This window comes from Neofelis nebulosa, chromosome 1, assembly GCF_028018385.1.
Source record: "Neofelis nebulosa isolate mNeoNeb1 chromosome 1, mNeoNeb1.pri, whole genome shotgun sequence".
NCBI lineage: Eukaryota > Metazoa > Chordata > Mammalia > Carnivora > Felidae > Neofelis > Neofelis nebulosa.
This window is the reverse complement of record NC_080782.1, coordinates 234,310,234-234,321,699: the sequence shown is the minus strand read 5'-3', so window position 1 is coordinate 234,321,699 and position 11,466 is coordinate 234,310,234. Positions and strand designations below refer to the sequence as shown.

Here is an 11,466-nt window from a genome sequence, read left to right as displayed (position 1 = left end):
GGCGCCAGGGTGGCTCAGTCGGTCGAGCGTCTCTGGCTCAGGTCCCGTCTTACGGTTTGTGAGTTCGAGCCCCGCATCGGGCTCTGTGCCGACAGCTCGGAGCCTGGAGCCTGCTTCGGATCCTGTGTCTCCCTCTCTCTCTGCCCCTCCCCTGCTCATGCGGTCTCTCTGTCAAAAATAAACATTAAAAAGAATTTTTTTAAAGAAAATCTTTATGCCCCTTGTGCTGTGACTACTTCCAAACATTAAAAGTTCTCGTACATAAACTTGAAAACAAATCCTCCCAGCTGCACAAAGGCTTTATGCTGAATTACCTAAAATTCCAAGCCCTAGGGATACTGGTGAGAACACTACACAGGACTCTATTAGCTTCCTGATTGAAGACTTTTTCCTGTCAAGATCTGAAGCCAGTTAACACACCAAAAGACTCGTTCCCGTTCTCAGCATCTGACAACACTGGTAGATGACATACCCACCAAGTTGCAAGTTTCCTTCAGGCAGAATCCACTTTTAATTGGATCCCTTACTAGCAACAGATGTCGACCGTGGCGGTGCCTCTGCTACGGCAAGGATGCGCACGAAAGTCAGGAGACGGGCTTGTTCCTCTTGACTAAGAATTCAATGAAGTTTTACACAACCGAGGCGTCTCCATGGACTTAGAAAATTGGTAAACTCAGCTTTATGATCACTATTGTGTTTTAACTGCTTCGGGTGCCTCGCTTTTGAAAAGCTACTATCTTGTTCAACCCAACATACTGAAAATAAATTTAATTTTTCCGCACCTAGATCTATAGCCTCCTCGGAGCACACGCTCAATTGTTTGACAAAAACTTTTTATCATTAAGCTGTTTGTAGTTATAAACCAAGCATTTTTAAAGGGAAGAACTTTGCCAGACCTTATACTTGTTTAAATGGTGTCGGCTAAGAGATACTATTGGAAAGATTAAAATATGTATATATAACAAAACCTTAAAATCTTAAGTGAAAGCCATTTAACTAATATTTAAAACCTCTGCAATTATTAGTTTATTAGTATCATCCAGGACTCAGATGTTCAGTATTCCTCCTGAAATTACATAAACAAATGCAAATGGAAAGAATCCAAGTCAAAATTATATAACAAAACAGCACTCCATCACAAAAGCGTGTAAAATTACAAGAACGCTATTTTAAAACACTGGCACTTTAAGAGAACGATAATCTCAAAAACCACAAAATTGCCAAATTGTTCCCTAAACTGCTAAGTAGATAAACATGACTCTAATGAATGAGTTTGGGTTTCGTAAAGAAAAATCAAATTCAAATCCGATAACTCCTACTGAAATACAAAGTTTTAAGCGTCTTCTTCCCTCAGGCCTGTTTGATTTATATAAAGGAGCAAACTACAATATAGGAAAATATACCGGATTTTCAGTGTGGCATACATTTTAGAAGTTGGCCCAATTAATTAAAAATACCTTTAATGGAGAGTCAAGTTTCCTAAGAAATCCGTACTTAGAGAAATAGAAGACATTTACAGCCAGCACTTTTTTTTTTTTTTTTTCCAGAGCCTTTGCTGGGACTAATGTCAACAAAAAATCTAATATGGCAGTCTTGTATTTTAAGCTCACGCTTTTGGGGATACATTCTCCGGTCTTCTTTAATGTGGGAACTGCAAATATAACTGCCATTACATGGTAATGGGAGTTAAAGAACGTAGAGTCCTCATGTAAAGATTAGAACATACTTTTTCTCTTAGTCCTTCAAGGACAGACTTTCAAAATGTTTGATTCTACTAATCCCATGCTGTGGTTACTCTTCACTTCGTAAATGTGACTGGGCTATGTGAAATCTGCCATCAACTGATCAAGATTGGAGTTTCAGTTATGGATGAAAACTGTCTCAATTCAACTTTTATTACCCTCATCATGAGTATGCAGGGTGTAGACAGAGCTTTTTATCAGCTAACTATATGAAAAGATAAACACTGTAATAATCCATGTGATCCAAAATGGGCAAAAGCAAAAGACTAGCTTCCCCTCAAGAAGAAAAATTTCAGACCTATGAAAAGGACAACAATACTAATAAAAAAAATTGTATTTACTTAGAAGCATTCAGAATGTCAACAAAACAGCTGCAACTTTTTTTTTTTTTGCAATTACAGAGTGGTATTCAGTTAACAGAACAACAATTATTTCGTATAAGCTGCATCAGAGACAACTGAAGATGAAAAACTACCATCCCCGTATGTAACTAATTTGTGCTGTGCACCAACAAGAACCTGCTTTAAATTTCCATGCCAATTTACAACCCCCATACTGTACCAGGCAAGGTTAGTGGCTATTGGAAATACCACCGGGACAGGGCTATCTAAAGACACATTCGGTAGTGTGTTAACTATACAAAAAAAGACACTGTACAGTTTAAAAACAAATCTTACACAGCCTTACATTTCAATTTTTTTCTTTAAAAGGAGTGAGTTGTGTACAGGGGGGTTAAATGCTTTATAGACAAGAAAAAAAAACTGCGCTAGAACCAACTTATTCGTCATCATCATCTTCTTCTTCTTCTTCATCTTCTTCATCTTCCTCCTCTTCCTCATCCTCTTCATCTTCCTCGTCCTCCTCCTCTTCCTTCTTTTTCTTGCTTTTTTCAGCCTTGACGACTCCCTTTTTTGCCGCGTCAGGCTTTCCTTTAGCTCGGTATGCAGCAATATCCTTCCAAAATAAAGTCAAGAAAAAGTGGAAGGAAAGACAGGACAGTTCAGCAAGGGGAGAAGGAAAAGTAACTTACGAAAAATCAAGATCCCAGTTCCGCGAAAATAACCACGTATCTGCGCTCACCCCGATCCCATAAACGCCCAGGACGGAGGAATGCGTTTGAACGCACCGAGAGAATTGCAATTAGTAACCCCCTAACTCATGGAATGACATGGTCCAATATTTGCAATGTTGTGCGCCTCACGGAAGTACAATTAGGTACCACGTCCTAACTTTAGTTGATTAAAACAAGAATGTAGAGACTTTGATTAAAGGGTAGACACTGCCACCTTCTGAATGCAAAACGGCAATCTACAGGTTTCTATCAGACCCTAATCCAGAGTAGGAAATTTTGTCTTAAAAGAAAAAAAAAGTAAATCTGCCAGTAGGCAGGCAATTAAGAAACATCTAGAAATCAACATTTTTCCAGATGACTAAATAAGCTAAAATTTAACTTGCTACTCCTATTCAAAGTATAGGAGATAAAGCTTTTTATCAACTTACTACACAGTTCAACATAACTTTTTTGAAATTCATAAAGTTGGGATTTCTGTTATTGAAGGAAGGGAACACAAATACTTCAGGACAGGTTTAGGAAGGACACGGTCTTCATTATTCTGCCCAGACTATTTTTATGTGTCTGACCATTTAAAATAATCACTTGACTAAAAGTGACTACCAGTAAATTTAAATCAGAGAATAACAAAGCCAGCTTAAGTGTATGGCAGCTGTACCCAAGTCAAAAAAAAAAAAAAATTAACAACTGATCTGAACTTCTATACTCTCTGAAGGATGGAAAAGATTTAAGACTACAGCCAGGGGCACACGGAAAGGAGCTGTGAATGTGAAAACTGCATTACACCCCGAATTCTTAGAAATCCGCAAGAAAGTAGGAAATTGAGATGAGGTACCAAGTATAACCTAATGTCGGGCATACCCTTTCCTCATTACACCGAACAAATGCACACTTCTTACCTTTTCATATTTTTCCTTCAGCTTCGCAGCCTTCTTCTCATAAGGCTGCTTGTCATCTGCAGCGGTGTTATTCCACATCTCTCCCAGTTTCTTTGCAACATCACCAATGGATAGGCCAGGATGTTCTCCTTTGATTTTTGGGCGATACTCAGAACAAAACAAGAAAAAGGCCGAACTAAAAAGAGAAATTTAATTTTCAGTTTACTATGGAATGTGTGTTGTCCTGCTATATAAAAGCTGCTGCTGATTTCTATCAGGCACCGGACAGGGTGCAAATATTAAAATATGCTAAATACCCTTCACAACCAAACCTCCATTCACGGCTATTTGACTTAGGAGGCTACTAATTGAACACGTACTATTGATAAATCCAAGAGCTCCAAAAGCAGTTCTGTGAAATTTTAAGTATTTCGGAGAGATGGTATTTCTCAAGAAGCAAAAGAAAGGTACATTTAGGAGACAGATTAAGTGAAGAAGGCCAATGTCTAATTCAAATGCTCCTCCCATTCAACAGGAATTCTACTTACAATATCCACATAGACCAACGTAAGGCACTTACCAGCTAAGAAACTTTTGATTACACACCCCAAACCCACAAGGTGGCTTGCTAAATTTCTATCTGATTCTACTGCAAAACCCTCCTGGAAATAGGTAAGATACTCACGGAGGCCTCTTGGGTGCATTGGGATCCTTGAACTTCTTTTTTGTTTCCCCTTTAGGGGGGATATAAGTTTTCATTTCTCTTTCATAACGGGCCTTGTCCGCCTTTGCCATGTCTTCAAACTTTCCTTTCTCTTTAGCAGACATGGTCTACAAAAGAATCATTTGTAAACTGAAATCGGTAACCCAAATCCTACTAAACTGTCGCAAAAGTACTAACAGGACTAAAACCGGCATCCTTTGCCATGTACTCACTCAGCGGCCTGTTCTAACATCCCTACTCACGTTATGCAAGTGGCACCCGAGGCTTTTCAAAGACCTTGATTTGGATTTAAGTTTTTAAAAATCCCTCAATTATGTTTTAAGCCCCCTTACCTTCCACCTCTCTGAGCACTTCTTAGAAAACTCTGAGAAGTTGACTGAAGCATCTGGGTGCTTCTTCTTGTGCTCCTCTCGGCAAGTTTGCACAAAGAATGCATATGATGACATTTTGCCTCTCGGCTTCTTAGGATCTCCTTTGCCCATGTTTAATTATTTTCTAAAAAGAGAGAAAAAGAAATGGTTGAGGTTAGCAATGAAATTATGGGATTCCACGAGCACTTGAACTTTGTGGGGAGTGAATGAAAACCAAAGTTGGGTTCGTTAACACAGTAGTGGCATGAACCTCCCAGAATATACCAAACAAGAAAATGGCAGGGATAGCTAATGCCTAGAAGAGGCTATGCCAAGCAAACACACACACACACACACACACACACAAACACAAAAACGGTCCTCCAGTGTGATCTCAAAAAAGCGTAGACACAATGGCATCCTCATACAGTAATCCTTACTCATCTGCGGGTGTCCGCTCCGAATGAACACCTAGGCGGACATTTAAAAACTTTTTAAAGGCACAAAACCATTTTGTGATCAACAGAACCAGGGACCACAAAACTGGCGCTGCCGGTTCGTGGATCGGCACCACGTCGGGAACAAAATAGGTGAGAGCCCGAGCGAGTCGGCGTCTGCAAATTACGGGCCTAAACCACCGTCTATCTCAAGTTTTCCCAACGAGGACTTTAAAAATACTCTCTGCACAAAACTTTGCCGGGCGGAGGGAGGAGGAGAAAGCTCCAGCGCCGGGACCCAGGCTGGGGGGGTTGGCGGTGGTATTTGTGCGGCTGCCACCGCGAGGCAGCCTCGTTTCCTATCGGTTTGGCCCCGAGATGTATTTCAGTTCTGACTAAACACGTCCGGTCTGAAGTTTCTTCGAGTAAACAAGGATGAGGGACAAAAGCCACTCCTGCTCGTGGCTCTGCCTGCGCCCCCCCCCCACCAGGAGTGTTGTTTTGTTGTTTTTTTTTTTTTTTCAATCTGCGAAAGTCGGGGCGCCTCGCGAGACGGGCCCCGCACACCTTCCCGCCACTCGGCCCCCACCCCCAGAACTTCGGTGGCGGCGGGGCGGCCGAGGAGACGCGGGGCCGCGGCCGGGCCTCCGGGCCCGACCCGCCCGCGCCGGGGCCGCCACGTGCGCCCGCCCGCCCGCCGGCGCAGGCCCCGCAGGCCTCCCCCATTTTGTCAGGCTCGGCGGAGGGAGAAGCCCCGCTCGAAATGGGGGCTGGCTCCGCCCGCGGCCGCCGGGGCCGGCGCGCACGGAATGGCCGCTGCGCGTCTTCCCCGCCTGCGCCGCCGCCGCCGCCGCCGCCGCGAGGGCGAGCGCGAACGAGAATATGGCTCCTTCCCTTTGTGTGTGTGTGTGTGTGTGTGTGTGTGTGTGTGTGTGTGTGTGTGTGTGTGTGTGTGTGTGTGTGTGTGTGTGTGAGTGTGAGCGCAGGCGGGCGGGGTGCGCGCCGCGCTCTGGCGCACACACTCGGCCATTACAGCCCGGGGGGGGGGGGGGAGGGGCGGGGGGCGCGCGGGCCCGGACCCTCCCCCCGCCCGGCCCGCGGGGGTGGGGGGTCGCCCCGGGAGGCGCCCACCGGCCCGCCGCTCCCCGTCCCCCTCCGCGCGGGCCCGCGCGCCCCGGCCGCCCCCGCACGGAGAACGCGGGGCTGGGAAGAGAGGAAAAAAAAAGTTGCCTCGGAACTGCTGCGCCCAGCTCCCCCGCCCGCTCCCGCCCGCCTTGTTTTCTCTCCAGCCAGCAGCGCCGGGCCGAGTCAGCCATGTTCCAGCGAGCGCAGCGGCGCCGCTCCCCCCGCCGCCGAGCCGCCGCCGCCGCCGCCGCCGCCGCCCGGGCACAGGCCGGCGGGCCCGGCCCCGCGCCGCCGCCCCCGGCCCACCGCGCCGCCTCGCCCGCAGCGCCCGCCCGCCCGCGCTCGCCGCCGGCGCCCGGCTCTCTGCGGCGGCCAATGCAGCCCGTGGAAGCGCCGCCGCCTGCCCGCCCGCCCGCCTGCCCTCCCGCCGCCGGCCCCGCCGCCCCCCGCGCACGCCGGCCGCCCGAACATTCGGCCCGGGGGCCGAAAACACGTTAAAAAAATTTTTTTTAATTAAAAAAATTTTTTTTGCGCCAGTCAGCGCGGACGCCGCCGGGGGTGGAAACTCGCGGGGCTCGGGGTTCGCAGCGCCTCAGGCAGCCTGTGGGCCGGGGTTCCGGCGCGGGGCAGGGCTGCCGGCGCCCGAGAAGAGGCTCGCTCCGTGCGCAGTTCCCCCCACGGTCCCCCCTCATTTGCCTTTGTGTGGATCCTGACCCGCCGGCTCCCGGCCGCGGGGATCCGGCCACCGCGCGGGGTGGGGAGCTGCCGGAGGCGCTCTCCCCGCCGCGGCGCTGCCCCAGACTCACCCTCAGCGAGGCACAGAGTCGCCCAGTGCCCGTCTGGCTCTCACTTGCCCCGGCGCTGTCTCTATGGAGCTCAATGTACTGCAATGGCTGTGAGAGCGGGAGCCAGACGCAGCCTCCTCACTCTCTCCGCTCTGTAACATTACTCTCCAGCCAGCGCGGCTCCTATTGGCTACCGCCAACTCACGGGGCTCGCTCATTGGCCCGATACCTCCCATTGTCCTGACCAGAGCCCGTTTGCTATTGGCTGTCTCCGGGGACACGTCATCAAGGATTGAAACAGCGCGCAAATCTGAATGTGTGTGTATGCCGGGCAAAGAGGCTGAGGCGGGAGAGGCAGAGGCAGAGGCAGCAGCTGCTACGGGAAAGCAGAGCTCTATGGTGTATGTGTGCATGTGTCTAACCCAAGCCAGCCCCACACCGGAGCGGCCGCCGGGGCGAAAAGGGCCTGACTTTTCCACAAGTGTCTCCAACTCCTCAGGCAAAAGAGACACTCACAGGCCTCCCCCCCCCTTCTTACCCCAAACTCACTTCCAAAGCCACGGAGATAAGAGGCCCCAGAATTTTAACAGACCTTCAAAAGTGAGGGCGACGGTACGAGATCACGTCCCCTGAAAACTGGGGTGTCTGCTAGTGCAGAGGGGTGAAGGCAGCCAAGATTCGAGCCCCTCAACAGCATATGGTTGCGTTACCCTCTAGATCTCGGGAAGGGCAGGGCTTTTCCTCTAACCAAGTGACACGATCCAGTCAGCCGGTTTTAAAATACCCCTTTTCTGGGCTCATAAGCCGGAACGACAAGCTTGCTGAGCAGCCGAAATCTTGACTCCCTGAACAGGCGTTCAGTTTCACTCTTTCTCTTGGTTTGATCGAGTTTCCCAGCATGTCTGGAACTTTTTATGTAAATACAAAGCACTGTCTTAACTTCCTGGAAATCAAATAATTATTCCATGTAATTAAAGCACAGCTCCCTCGTTCTGATACGGGGTACTCTAGCAGGAACCGTTCGTGAGGGCCTGCTAGAATTAGCAAATTCATTAGAGACCGCATTTTTAACTGTTTGGCTGTTTTCTTTGACTTGGTGTGGATTACTGTTATAATCAAACGAATCCTTGTGATGCTATCTTTCCCTCCCATCACACCACTTAGTGCATCCATGTAACTGCTCTAGGATTACAGCAGTTGTAGGTGTATTGTTACCCGAGGATTAGATGCAGGCAGAGAGTGCGTACGCCCAAATCCACAGGCTGTGGTTTCTCTAACTCACCAAGCTGGCTGGTATTAACAGACATACTTATTACGTCTTTAAAGAAAATGTACTAGCTATCACGGGCCAGTTCTGAAGGCTATCCTTCTATCAGTCTTTTATGAAACTATTATCTATTCCTCCTTAGCCTATGCAGACCACACCCCTATTCGGTTATAACAGACTTCCCCTTTTTCACCCTCTAATGGAATGTTTATACACTTTTAAATCCACCAGCCCATTCTTCCCAAATGTGACAGATCTAAGTTAAAGCAAATCATTTTCTTATGTTAATTTCATTTCTTATATCCACTCTAAGCATCCATAAGCTAATGCGTTTGCTCCCATTTGTTAGGCTCTTTGAGAATAGGCTTCGATAACCTTTCCTGACCTATAGATAACCTTTTTAAAAAGGCTGGTCTCAGGGATTACAGTCCTGTGGAATGGACAATACATACAAATGCACGTGAAAATCAGCATACTATTAATATATAAACTAGCATAACGTACATGCAGTATTTAAAAAGCAAACATCTAAAGGTAACTTTTATTTTGTTATTTTCACACATATTTACCCTTGTCTACTTTCTCTACGAATCACATTTTGCGATCCATTCAAATCTACATATCTACCTCAATTCTGCTTTACCTTCTCGGGGCCTATATTACAAAATATTGATAAAAATTGCCTACATTTTAAACGGCGTCCATGATATCAAAATCTGACTATTATGTGAAGATAGCACTGTCGGCATTTTTCAGGAGCAATGTTGGATTTGCCCTGTCCCAATGACACGACTTTTACCAGTTTTCTGTAATAGCTAACTCCTGCCAGGCTAAATTCATGGTCACAGAACTGCAGGAAAGTATGGGCCCACACAGGTTTCGATTTCAGCAGGACGGTGCAGTGAGTGATAGGCACTAGATTTAAATAGAGACCTGGGTTCAAATCCCAGCTCTGCTACTTACCAGCTTTATAATCTTAGGCAAGTTTTTTTGTTTTTTTTTTTTTCCCTTCAGGTGTTTATTTAAATTCTAGTTAGCTAACATACAGGACAACATTGGTTTCAGGAGTAGAATTGAGTGACTCATCACATACATACAACACTCAGTGCTCATCAGAATGAGTGTTTTAGGCAAGTTTTTTAACCTCTTTGTTGCTTCTTCAATTCTCTCAGTATAAAATGGAGGTGGTCACAGGGTTGTTGGAAAGATTAAACTTGTCTTTCGAAGGTTTCAAATTGTGTCATGCACATCACTTCAACCCATGATTTAGAAAGCATCAAGTACAGTTAACTTGGAGTTTTTCTTTATGATTTTTAATTTTATGAGGGCAGTGGTTGCAAAACTAATGAAGTCTTTTTATTTCAATCCTAGACTCAAACACTAATCTTCATCCATTCTAGTGAAGATGCCTTTATATATTCCCAAGTGTAACAGAGGCCAGGTCAGAGGAATATAAAAACCTCCACTTACAGGCACAACATTTCTCATGTTTGTTTTTCCATTATATAGGGAGGGAAAGGCATAACAAACAAGGAAAGAAGCTTTTCGAGAAAGCCTACAACTTCTAGCTCTAATCCTGCAACCTTGATGTTCACTGATTCATGAAGGTAGACCCCTTCCTTCCTCAACATGAATCACTGGCCAGAAAGTGGCATATCGTTTACGTTAGAGTTCTTGGGTGTTTGATCTTAAATTACAAAGATACCTAATTCAAAAAGTCTGAATGCTCTCTCCCACACCTCATTTACCTAACTGAACTGCAGACCTTCACTAATACAGTTTACAGCCTTCCTGAAGCCTGCCTCAATCTCCTCTACAGGATAGGTGATGGGCCTCTCTTCTGCGATCCCATAATATTCTGTGCATTATTTATCGTGTTCACAAGTGTGCTTATCCAGTTATGGGTCTGCTTGTCCGACTGCACTGCATCCCTTAAAGGCAGGCACCCTAGCTTATCTTTGTATCCCAAGCACCTACCAGGGTGCCTGGCATCTGGCAAGCACCAAATAAAGTCTGTTGAATAAACGAATTAACAGCTGAAAGAGTACTTACTGCAAATTATTGTTTTAATCTTCCTCTTCCATCTTTGGAGATAAGCATTTGGGGTCTCTCTAAATCAGAAGGCAGGAAAATAGAGTAATAAGTAATAAGTAAATGTTAGGATACTAAAAGTGAGGATACATGCCACTGCATCATCATTTTTTGTTAAATGTTGATTTGTTTTTGAGAGGGAGAGAGAGTGCAAGCAAGCAGGAGAGGGGCAGAGAGAGAGAGAGGGGCAGAGGATCCGAAGCGGGCTCTGCGCTGACAGCAGCTAGCCCGATGGGGGAATCGGGAGCTCGAACTCATGAACCACAAGATCACGACCTGAGCCGAAGTGGGACGCTTCATTGAGTCACCCAGGTGCCCCCGCATCTCAGTTTTATAACTTAACATGGGGAAGATGGGACTGGGGGGCTGGCCAGAAAGTGGCCAGAAAGTGGGGATCTCAAATTTAGACAAACACACACATTTTTAGCAGTTAACAGTTTCCAACTCGGCCAAGGTTATTCCTTGTTGGATACAGTGGACTATGGCAAGCCAAATAAGAATTTATCACAGAAAACTGCAAGAATGTCTGCCCGAAGGTTGCTTCCAACAGACATTTGAAACTTAACTCTAATGTAAAAAAATACAAAATGCAGATGGGGCTGTGAAGTCTTTGGCTGAAGGATATTAATTCCTCCCCCAATGCAGTGAGTCCTAAAGTCAAGCTATGTGAATTGTCCTGTTGTTTCGCTTCTCGACAAGGGCCAGGTTCTGAAAAGGAGTAGAAACAGTAAACCAAAATGTCGGATGAGGTCAACCATACTACGGATCATACATACTTAAAAAGCTTTTTTTGTCAAGGGTGCTTAAAACAAAGGAGAGAGGAAATCAGGAAAAGAAGAGCACAGGTTTGTGAAGTTTGGACTCCGAGCTAGGACACTGAGTTCCAAGTGCCCTCCTCCACCCCCCACCCCCACGCACATGGACTTCTGGTAGCCTCTAAGGCCTGTGCTCCGTTTCCCCCACTCTTACTTAGGACTAGTGAAACCTTCTCTAAT

The 11,466-nt window shown here is 46.2% G+C and overlaps 1 protein-coding gene across 2 annotated transcripts; it reads right to left on the bottom strand.

The window, feature by feature from the left end:
• Positions 1-1,002: 1,002 nt before the first annotated feature.
• HMGB1 (high mobility group box 1) lies at positions 1,003-10,451 on the bottom strand. Of its 2 annotated transcripts, none has more exons than XM_058688514.1 (5): positions 10,433-10,451; positions 4,749-4,911; positions 4,378-4,523; positions 3,714-3,888; positions 1,003-2,696 (listed from the first exon to the last, which is right to left on the bottom strand). In XM_058688514.1, exons 2-5 carry the CDS (start codon positions 4,896-4,898, stop codon positions 2,520-2,522), a joined length of 648 nt encoding a protein of 215 aa, XP_058544497.1. In that variant the 5' UTR covers positions 4,899-4,911; positions 10,433-10,451; the 3' UTR covers positions 1,003-2,519. The 2 variants fall into 2 exon arrangements, with proteins under 2 accessions (XP_058544497.1, XP_058544490.1); XM_058688507.1 differs by lacking the exon at positions 10,433-10,451 and adding an exon at positions 7,135-7,286.
• Between the last annotated feature and the right edge of the window lie 1,015 nt (positions 10,452-11,466).

Coding starts and splice junctions, on each gene's coding strand:
- HMGB1 (XM_058688514.1), bottom strand. CDS start 4,898: ATGGGCAAAGGAGATCCTAAGAAGCCGAGAGGCAAAATGTCATCATAT. Junction 3,889..4,377: donor AATGCACCCAAGAGGCCTCC/GTGAGTATCTTA, acceptor TTCTCTTTTTAG/TTCGGCCTTTTTCTTGTTTT. Junction 2,697..3,713: donor TGAAGGAAAAATATGAAAAG/GTAAGAAGTGTG, acceptor TTATTTTGGAAG/GATATTGCTGCATACCGAGC.